This window comes from Balaenoptera borealis (genome assembly GCF_965194805.1).
Source record: "Balaenoptera borealis genome assembly, chromosome: 16".
Taxonomy (NCBI): Eukaryota; Metazoa; Chordata; class Mammalia; order Artiodactyla; family Balaenopteridae; genus Balaenoptera; species Balaenoptera borealis.
The window spans coordinates 59412071-59423171 of NC_138872.1; the positions used below are offsets into that span (position 1 = coordinate 59412071).

At 48.7% G+C, this 11101-nt stretch overlaps 1 protein-coding gene across 1 annotated transcript; it reads left to right on the forward strand.

Moving 5' to 3' along the window:
* Positions 1–274: 274 nt before the first annotated feature.
* RMI2 (RecQ mediated genome instability 2) lies at positions 275–6244 on the forward strand. Its single transcript, XM_082359768.1, has 2 exons — positions 275–632; positions 3839–6244. Exons 1-2 carry the CDS (start codon positions 332–334, stop codon positions 3985–3987), a joined length of 450 nt encoding a protein of 149 aa, XP_082215894.1. The 5' UTR covers positions 275–331; the 3' UTR covers positions 3988–6244.
* Positions 6245–11101: the final 4857 nt, after the last annotated feature.

Here is an 11101-nt window from a genome sequence, read left to right on the forward strand (position 1 = left end):
CGTACTAGGCAAGGCGATGTAAAGATGAATACTCACATTCTCCAGATGATTTGCGTGCACGCCAAATTTTGAGGTGCCTGGAAACAGGGAGTTCTGTACCTCCCTCCTTCGTTTATTTTTTCTTTTAATTCATCCGTTCCTAGCTTGCGTGTCGGTTATTTACTTTACGTACGCCTGCGCACTCCTGGGGTGGGAGTGGGGCCACTCTGTCCGGCGGCCCCGCCTCCCGACGCCGACCACTGGCCGGCTCCGCCAGCGCGCCCCTGATTGGTGGCTGCGGACCGGGTCTCGCGGCTCATCAAGGTTGGCGGGAAAGCGGCGGCGGGGCAGAATGGCGGCGGCGCCCACGGCCTCGTTCCCCGGCGGGTGCCCCACTTCCGTGAGGCTGCCGCGGTCGCCGCCGTTCAAGGTTCTGGCGGAGCAGCTGCGGCGCGACGCGGAGGGCGGCCCGGGCGAGTGGCGGCTGTCGCGGGCGGCGGCGGGCCGCGGGCCGCTGGAGCTGACGGCCGTGTGGATGCAGGGCACGGTGCTGGCGGCGGGCGGCGGCGAGGCGCGGCTGCGGGACCCGAGCGGGGCCTTCTCGGTTTGCGGCCTGGAGCGGGTGCCGCGCGGGCGGCCCTGCCTCGTCCCAGGTAACGGCCGGCTTCGACCCCGCGGCTGACCCTGGGTTTGTACCGCTCGAGGGCGGGGCCTGGCCGTCCCACCTCCCGGTGTTTGTGGTGCTGGTCCCCTGCCTCGATACCCTTTCTTTCCTCCCCTCCCCAGCCAAGCGCCACCCAAGCAGTTCTGATGATAAGCATCACCTGCAGCCCATTCAAAAAATACAGTTTCCGAGGGCTCCACCAGCCCTCCCAGCTGGAGTCTCCGGGGGAGGGACCCCCAGCATCTGTGTTTGTTAACAGAGTCCCTTCCCCACGGGTGATTTTTTTTCTCCCTATCAAGTTTTGGAAAATATCATAGTGGGGAACTTGGTTCATTCCTAACGACTCTACTCAAATGTACCTTCCTTTGGGAAGCTCTCCCCAGTTCCCAGGAATGGGGAGCCCTGGTGTACCCCTCCTTCGAGGGACTGTCTTAGGCTGTAGTTCACCACTGTTTCCTTTTAAACCAGTGGTGCGCAAATTTGAGCATGCATCAGACTCACCCCGAGGGCTTGTTAAAACTGACGGCTGGGCACCACCCCCAGAGTTTGAGTCTGTTGGTCTGGGCGGGGCTGAGAATTTGCATTTCTAACCAGCTCCCAGGTGCTGCTGGTGCTGGTGGCCTGGGGGCCACACTTTGAGAACCACTGGGCCAGACTACAGCAGGGCGGGCTCTGTGTCTTTCTGACAACTATTCTCAGCCTTAGGTTGAACTTTTCTGGCCCTGGCCCTTTCTGGCTGAGCTCCCAGGAGCACTTTTCTTAACCTTTCTGGACCTCTTACCAAAGGGACCAATAATTCCTGCCTGTTGTGTGGATTCAATACATTTAAAAAATGTCCTTAACACAGCTCCTAGGTCATAGTGACCATTGTTTTTTTTTACTAGGCCGTGCTCCTGCACGCTTCTCACTCCACCCTGGCTCCATCCTTCAGCCTCCCTCTCTGTCTGCCCTCCATTGCAATGTTAGTCTAGCGCAAGATCGGCAAACTACAGGCTGCCACCTCTTTTTGCATGGCCCATGAGCTAAAAATGTTTTTTATGTTTTCAAATGGTTAAAAAAAAAACAGAAGAAGATTTCATGACATGGGAAAAGTATCAATATATGAAATTCAAATATCCGTGTCCATAAGGAAAGTTTTATTGGAGCACCGTCATTTAGGTATTGTCTAGGGCTGTTTTCCCATTACAGCTACAGATCTGAATAGTTGCGACAGAGACGCTATGGCCTCAAAGCCTGAAATATTTAGTATCTGGCCCTTTACAGAAAAAGTTTGCCACCCTTGGCGTAGCATGTAGCACAAGCTGTTTGGTGTGCTGGTCCCCAGGCAATGCTCTTTGAAGGCAAGCTGGGGCTGTCTCCCATGTCTGGCCCCAGCCCTGGCATAAGGTTGGCACCAGTAGGTACCTGAGTGGGCATTGCGCGTTGGTGAACCCATCTGACTTACCTACTGGCCTGTGTGCCTGGGCCATACCATTTCCTCTTGCTAATTAATACCAGGGCTTGATCGACAAGTCTGACACGGGCTTCAGGTAGGGAGCCTGAAGAGTAAGCAGGCCACTGAAATACAAAGTGATGTCATAGGCTTGAGCTTAAGCACAGGGTGCCGTGGGCGCAGAAGAGGGACAACTGATCCAGGCCTGTATGGTCGGGGTGAAGGCCTGATAGAAGGGAGGGGCGTGGTGGGGAAGGAGAAGGAGAGACAGTGGAGAGAGACTCTGGCTGGGGGAGAGGGTGTGGGTAGAATGAACCAGACTAGTAACCAGGTGGTCTGTTCTCGGGAGGAAAGAGCTCAGGCCTTTGAGTTCACCTGTATAGTTGTGTTATACGCCTTGATGTATGTAGGTTTTGAGTATGTGGATTCCGTGTTTACCTCGCCTGTTGGGACTCTGTGGGCTTGTTCTTCCTTTCCAGGGTCTTCAGTCATTTTCTGAGGGCTCCATCTCCACCAGCTTTTTAGGCCCATTCAGAGGGTATGGCAAGTGTATTTTTAGAAGCCTCCGTTGCTGAGGAACCCCACGTTACTTGCTCAGGTAGAATGTAGGGATGGGTTCAGGGAAACCTAAGTACGTCGTGCCAGGAGCTGAAGACTAGAGGGTAAGGTGTCAGCTTGCCTGGCTTCCTTCAGTCAGAGCCCCAGGCCCGAGTACAAACCCAGTCCTGATGCTGGAAGCAGTGTGATTGAAGCGGCCTCGCAGGGGCACGCAGTGGGGGCTGGCAACGTGCCTGCTCTTCCTGCTGTGTTTGGGGTTTTTTACACAGTTGAGTTTTGTGTGGTTAAGACTGGCCATTTTTGCTTTCAAGAAGAACCACTTCCCCAAGGGAATGGGAATAGAGTCGTGGTTCATATGTCATTAGATCATTGTGATGGCAGCCTGACCTCTTGTTGATTTGCTTGCGTATGCCCAGCTGGTGGCAGGGATTGGTCCCAGGCAGTTGGAATAACGGTGGCATGCGGGGGTGCTACTACCTGCCCAGCTCTTTTGGCAACATGAAGGGAAAATTGGATTTGCTTTGGGGCTGTCAGGGGTTGTCTTTGCAGAAGGGGGACCAGTCCTGGGCACAGAGACCAGTCACAGACTCTGGCATGGAGCAAGGAACAGGGAGAAGAGAAAAGCTCGGGTTTTCAGGCCCTGCCTTTGAGCAGTCTGTCTAATTACAACTCATCCTCTGATGTGAGCGACTCTTCCACTCCTTGGGCGTGATAGCTTTATGCACTGTGCTGTGATTTTGTTTTAGCATTTTATTTTATTTTTAAAAATATTTATTTATTTATTTATTTGGTTGTGTGGGGTCTTAGTTGCGGCTCACCGGCTCCTTAGTTGGGGCACGTGAACTCTTAGTTGTGGTATGCATGTGGGATCTAGTTCCCTGACCAGGGATCGAACCCCGGTTCCCTGCATTGGAAGGCGGAGTCCTATCCACTGCGCCACCAGGGGAGTCCCTGTTTTAGCATTTTAAAACCAGAAACCAAAGAAGAAACAAATGTCATTCTCCAGGTTAAATGTGGAATTTGCTGGTAATATATGTATTTTGACCACTAGCTGCCTTGGCACTTTGGTATCTACTCTCTGCTTTTTTTTGGTCTCCAGTTTGCCTCCCTGATAAATTTAAGCCCTCTCAAGGACTTAAGGTGTCTGTTTTGTTTTTATCTTCTCTATCAACGTGAACTTTACCACTGGGCTTTTCTTCTTCTAGGAAAGTATGTGATGGTGATGGGAGTGGTTCAGGCCTGCAAGCCTGAGCCATGCCTGCAGGCTGTGAAGATGACAGATCTTTCTGATAATCCCCTCCATGAAAGCATGTGGGAGCTGGAAGTGGAAGATTTACACAGGAATATTCCTTAGAGGATGTTGGAACTGTCGATAAAAACAACCGAAATTCAGAAACAACTTAGGTTCTTATACCGTATGGATTTCATGGACATCACTCAATATGTATTTCTCAAAAGTTTATCAGAGAGCTTTGCTCCGAGGAGTCTGGATGTAGGATTTCTAAATGTTGGGACACTCCAGTGAACTCAGCCCCTGCTGCCCCTTGCTTTGACTGTTTGCTGATGAAAAGCAGATGTTTTGTTCTTTCTCTTTTTCTCTCCTTTTTTTTTTTTTCTTTATGTGTGTTAATTCTCTCTCTCTAAAGCACACAGAAATCTCATGTTGCATTTTCCAAGTTTTACAAGTGATGATACTTTTTCCATTACCACTGCAACCCTACTTTACGAGGCAGAATTTGAACCTCACTCATTGTCCGCAGAGAGTAAAGTGTGTGGTTATGGGCAGGAAAAGAGGCTGCATAAAAAAGGAATGACCTCATGGCTCCGCAGTCTTCTCCATCAACAGCTTCCGTATCCAGTTTGCAAGTCAAACGGCATTTTCTAACTGCAGGCACTGGGGCCTCTCAAAGACACAGCCCTCTTTCTGCTTCAGACACCACTCAGCCCTAAATGTATAAGGTCCATTCCCTGCAGATGTGGACGACGATGTCTGCCCTTCTTCCTTCACTTAGGGCTGTTGAAACACTTTCAGAATTTCTTGTTGAAACTAAAAATCAAGGCTAAGAACAACTTCCAGGCATGAACTAAACTTCTGCCTCGTAACTTTGGGTGAGACACTGCGAGGGGACAGCCTCCTGGAGTCTTTACGTTGTTTCTGGTAGGGAATGTCCTTTTGCTGTGATTGCGTTCAGTGTTGGGTGGCTGCTCTTCACTTCTTACACAGCCTTCGCTTTGCCTTAGACTGTAAATATCAAGGGGGTCAGGTTATGTTCCTCATTGCTATGGAGTTTTGCTGGATTATGTATCTCTACCACTAGTAAATTGTTTTCTATGCCGTATTTTTTTAAATAGATTTTATTTTTTAGGCGGCTTAGATTTCTAGGAAAAAAAAAAAAAAGAGCAGAACCTACAGAGATGACCTTTACATGCCCTCCCTCAGTTTCCCCTGTTATTAACATCTTGCACTGGTGTGGTACCTTAGTTAAAATCAATAAGCCAGCATTGATACGTTATTATTAAGTAAAGTCCATTGTTGACTTAGGGGTCATGCTTTGTGATGTACAATAGGCATAATATCATGTATCCACTATTACAGTATCATACAGAATAGTTTTGTTGCCCTCAAAGTCCTCTGTGCTCCACCTCATCATCCTTCCCTCAGCCGTAACCGCTGGCAACCACTGATTTTTTTCTACTGTCTCCAAAGTTTGCCTTTTCCAGAATGTTATGTCGTTGGAATCACACAGTCTATAGCCTTTTCAGACCAGCTTCTTTCAGTTAGCAATATGCATTTAAGGTTCCTCCATGTAGTTTCGTAACTTGATAGCTCATTTCTTTTTATCCTAATCCTCCACTGGATGGACGTACCATAGTTTGTTTATCCATTCACTTATTGAAGGACATCTGCTTGATTCCAGTTTTTGGCAGTTATTAATAGGACTGTTGTAAACATTCGTGTGCAGATTTTGTGTGGACATAGGTTTTCAACATACCAGGGTAAATGCCTGGGAGCACGATTGTTGGTTACATGGTCAGCCTATGTCTAGCCTTGCAAGAAACTGCCAGACTGTCTGTCTCAGACTGCTATCACAAAACACCATAGACTTGGGGCTTAGAAACATCAGAAATTTACTTTTCAAAGTTCTGGAGGCCAAAGTCAAGGTGGTTCAAGGTGCTGCTTCCTGTTTCACAGGTGGCTGTCCTCTCACTGTGTCCTCACATGGTAGCAGGGGGCAAGGTTGCTCCCTGGGGTCTCCTGTAAGGGCACTGATCCCGTTCACCTCCCAAAGGCCCCACCTCTATACCATTACACTGGGGGCTAGGTTTCAACATGTGAATTTGGGTTAGGGAGAATACATATTCAGTCTATAGCACTTTGGAGGGGACATATTCAATCTGTAGCACTGTCTTCCAACGCGGCTGCACTATTTTGCTCTCCCATCAGCAGTGTATGGAGTTCTTGTTCTACAGCCTCACCAGCATTTGATGTTGTCAGTGTTTTGGATGTGCTATAATTTTAAACTCTAGCATTTTCTTTTAAAGGTGGGGAAATTGGAAAGTGCGCACTGTTTTTTTGTTTGTTTTTATAATAAATTTATTTTTGGCTGCATTGGGTCTTTGTTGCTGCATGTGAGCTTTCTCTAGTTGCAGCGAGCGGGGGCTACCCTTCATTGCAGTGCACAGACTTCTCATTGCAGTGGCTTCTTGTTGCGGAGCACGGGCTCTAGGCGCACGGGCTCAGTAATTGTGGCACACAGGCTCAGTAGTTGTGGCTCGCGGGCTCTAGAGCACAGGCTCAGTAGTTGTGGTGCACGGGCTTAGTTGCTCCGCAGCATGTGGGATCTTCCTGGACCAGGGCTCGAACCCATGTCCCCTGCATTGGCAGGCGGATTCTTAACCACTGCGCCACCAGGGAAGCCCCCAAGCCCTTCATTTGTCGTTAAACTTGCTGTGTGACTGTGAGCAAGTTACCTACCTTCTCTGTGCTTTAGTTTCCTTATAAAATGTAGATTATACCGAGCTCACAGCACTGTTGTGAAGGTGTGTGTAAATCACTTTTATATGTGTCTGGCACACGGTAGGCCCCAAATGATTGTTGCTGGGAAGAGCAGTAAGTTCCTACTCACATCCATCAGTTGCCGCTTAAAAAATTTATATATTTTTATTTTTATTTATTTTTATTATTATTATTTTTTTCTTGTTTTTGGCCACGCCACACGGCTTGCAGGATCTTAGTTCCCCGACCAGGGATTGAACCTAGGCCCTCGGCAGTGAAAGTGTGGAGTCCTAACCACTGGACTGCCAGGGAATTCCCTATATACTTTTAGAATAGCTTTAGATCCACAGAAAAATTGCAAAGACAATACAAAGAGTTCCCATACACCTGCACCCTGTTTCCCTTATTATTAACATCTTACATGAATATGACACATTGGTTACAATTAGTGAACCAGCACTGAGATGTTATTAACCAAACTCTATCCTTTATTCAGATTCCCTTAGTGTTTTTCCTAATGTCCTTTTTCTGTTCCAGGATCCCATCCAGGACACCCTATGACATGGAGTCATCTTGTCTCCTTAGGCTCCTTCTGGCTGGGACAGTTGACCAGTTGCTTTTGATTATATTGACATTTAATTTTGATGTACATGGCGTCTCTATTATAGGATTCTCAGGTCAACACTTTATTCCAAAATAGTATGGGTTTCCCAATAGTAGCCCCTGAGCTGGGTGTGTGGTAGCCTCCCGAAGACCTTAAAACCGAAGTCGACCCTCCTGAGGTTCCCTTATGTGATGCCTGCTCTTCTGCTAGAAGACTGACCCGGGCTGCTGAGAACCATATCCTGCCCACTTCGTCCTCTCCTAACTTCTGGTAACAAATGCCTGATCGAAGATCGCTGACTGGGCCGATATCGTCGCCTGGTCAGTGAACAACCTCAGGAGTGTGGGAGGTGGGAAAGCGAGGGTGGCCCATGTTTTTCCGACAGTCCGCACAGACTGCCGACGGCTCCCGGTGGCCCCGAGCTGGCGGTGTGCCATCTCAGCATGTTAGCTGTTAGCTGAGCTGCCGCGGTTTCCCTGAATATTAAGAACTCTCACTGTTTCGGCTAGCGTTTCCTCCTTGACATCGCAAATGAAAATGCATCTCGGGCGGGGGTTTTAGTTTTCTGATGCCAAATCAAAGCTGGTTTATCAGCAAGCTCCCCTCGCCAGACAAGGGCAGGCTGTGTGCTCCGGCTGCAAAGCTTCCCTTTTGAAATTGGCTCTTTTCTAAGAACTGAAAATAAGCACCCTGGGCTGTGACTTCACTTTTCTTGGAACTGCTTTACATTATAAGAAAAAAAAAAACAAAAAACCTCATTTAGCTAGTTTTGGATCACTGAGTTCCCTAATTCTTTCTGTTGCATATTCTTGTAAAGCTGAAGTTTTACCGCAAAATTCTTATGCATCAGGTGAAGCAGGAAGGAGAAGCAATGACCACATGAAAAAGTTGAGCGTTTTGTCTCCTGGCCTGTTGTGTGTGATTTAGCGGTGAGGAGGCAAGGAACCTGGAGAACACACCGCGAACAGAATCATCTTCAAACCCCAGGGATCCAGCTGCAACTGCGCAGCCCCGAAATCTGTTGGGCCACCAAATGGGCTAGGCTGGTGTTACTAAACCTCAGGCCATGGTCCAAATTCACTGAGCAGCCGCCTGTGTGTCAGGATGAGGGGAAAACACACATCCTCGGCCATGGTGACCTACATTTAGCAGACATCGTGGAGCCTGTGCAAAGGATGACTTTCAGGGGCCCCTGCCTGCTGAGGATGAGGGAGAGAGAGGCTTAGCCACACCTGAGCAGTCCTGGTCCTGCCCTTGCCTATCTGACCTTGGGCTTGGAGGTCAGTCTGTGAAGTGGACGGTACCTGGTGGGGTCATGGGAACTGGATTAGATGCCCCTTCCCAGTGCGGTTCGTAGACAGGCACATAAATTGTTCTGAAATGTCTGTTAGTATCTCTGTCCCTGTCGGAGGAGCCTCTGGTGATGTGACTGCATCTTACTTATCTGTCTCCGTACACGCATAGCACACACGGCAGTCAGTAAATGTCCCGTGAACGGCTGGTTTTTAGGCAGGAAGGCAGAGGAAACGCACACGGAAAGGCACCATGCTCTTGAATTTACACTCAGCACTCCAGAGTTTCCAAATGCAAGGAGCCCCCCGACAGGCCGTCTAAGAGGGCCTTTTGAATCAAGCTTCTTTGGTAGTTTATAATTGGCCTGAGGGCGCATGCCAGAATGTTTGAGAGCCCTCTGAAGTACAAATAGGGAAGACTTGGTAAAAAACATAAAAGGAAAAGGAGAGAGACAGCTGAGTCAAAATAAAAGATTCATGTGGTTTGGGCAGAATCTGAAATTATAGTCCTATGAGAATCATGGAACATCTCTTGATAAAGAATGCAAATTCAACCAAGGGTTGCAAGCCAGGGACTGGACTAGGAGCTTTCCCCTGTGTTACTTCATTCTGTGTCAGTGCCCCTGGGAGGTGCTTTCCCCCTCCTCTGGGAAAACTGCCACCAAGGAAGTGGAGCCCTTTGCCCAAGGACATCTGGCCAGCAGGCTATGGCAGAGGTGGGTCTCAGGCCAGTTGGTGTCCCTCGCCATGCGGGAAGCAGCCAGGGCCTTCATTCTGAGAAACTCCTCAGACCCTCTGGGAACGTTAGGTCTTTACTCTTGGGTGCTAGCACCCTCTGCTGGTCTGTCCCGGGCAGAGCTGCCCCATTCCATCAGAAACGGGCTGACAGCCAGTGACCAGAATGAAAAGCCACAGAAGGAAGCAAAGGAACAAACGGGGCCACGAGAAGTTTCGAGGCTGTCCACCCCGGGAGTTTCACCCATTATCGCCAAGCCCTAATGGGGTGGGTAAGAGTTTGGCAACCAGATGGGTTCCGATGGTCCCCCTTTTGAATCTCAGCCCTGCTGTTCGTTAACTGGGTGACCTTGGGTGAGTCACTTCACCTCTCTGAGCCTTATTTCTGTCATCTGTAGAAAAGGGATGATTTGGGGTCAGAGAGGTGAAGTAACTTGTCTACATGGCTGTTATAGAATCCAGTCTTAGCAAGTGCTCAAAAATTGTTCACTTCACTGGTCTTTCTGTCACCAAGCACTTCCTGAGAAGTTCCAGGCTCGGTGACATGAAAAGTCACATGAACAAAAGACATGTGGTTGTCTCTCTGCCCTCCCACTCTGCCTCATCTCTCCTTTTTACCGCCCAAGAAATTTCCCTACTTTTAAAGACTCCTGTGATTAGATTAGGCTCACCAGGGCAATCTCCCCATCTCCAATCATATCTGCAAAGTCCCCTTTGCTGTGAAAGGTAACGTATTTACAGGTTCCAGGGATTAGGACATGGACACCTTTGGGGCAGGGCGTTCAGCCTACCCAGCCTGCCCTCTGCCCCCCAAAGATGCACGTCCATCCCAAATGCAAAATACATTCACCTGGTCCCAAGGTCCCCGACGATCTCATCCCATTTTACAGCACAACTCAGTCCCACATCTCAGCCAAATCTCATTATCTAAATTATCTATGTCTGGTGGGGGGAGGGTCTGGACGTAATTCAGCCTGAGAACAGTTCCTCTCCATCTGTGAACCTGTGGATCCCAAGAAACAAGTTAATCTCCCCAAATACAATGGGTGGCAACCCAGAGGGGATGCAGTCTAGCTCTGTCCCTGATCCAAGGGGACCAGAGATGTGTTATGGGCAAGAAAGATAAAGAAGGAGAAAGAAGAAACAATGAGGCTCTAGCACCTGAAAATAACAAAATACTACGTGAGCTTCCCTTCCACCTGGGCAAGAAGGACGAGGAGAGGAGTTTCTCCAGAGGGTCTGTTAGCACCTAATTCTGTGTCCACTGAGGAAAGAGCAGAACCAGAACTTCTCATCAAACAGGTAGGGCCTGTTTTAAAACGTCAGTCAGACTCAGGCCCTGCCCTGGGGTCTTCAGGGTACAACTGCGCTGCCTCTGGTTGCAGACTTTCCCAGAGAACCGCCCAGCCTGGGCCTCCTGCATGGCAGCGTCAGGGCTGTCTAATGTGGCTGATTATCAGCCCCATTGGGCTGCCTTTAACCTCTTCTCTACCCACATCTTTATTTATCTGTTTAATTGAAGTATAGTTGATTTACAATGTCATGTTAATTTCTGCAGTTATACATATGTATTCTTTTTCATATTCTTTTCCGTTAGGTTTATCACAGGATATTGAATATAGTTCCCTGTGCTATACAGTAGGACCTTGTTGTTTATCCAGCCTATATATAATAGTTTGCACCTGCTAATCCCAAACGCCCAATCCATCCCTCCCCCACCCCGCCCTCCCCTTGGTAACCACAAGTTTGTCCTCTATGTCTGTGAATCTATTTCCGTTTTGTGGATAAGTTCATTTGTGTCATATTTTAGATTCCGCATATAAGTGATATCATATGGTAT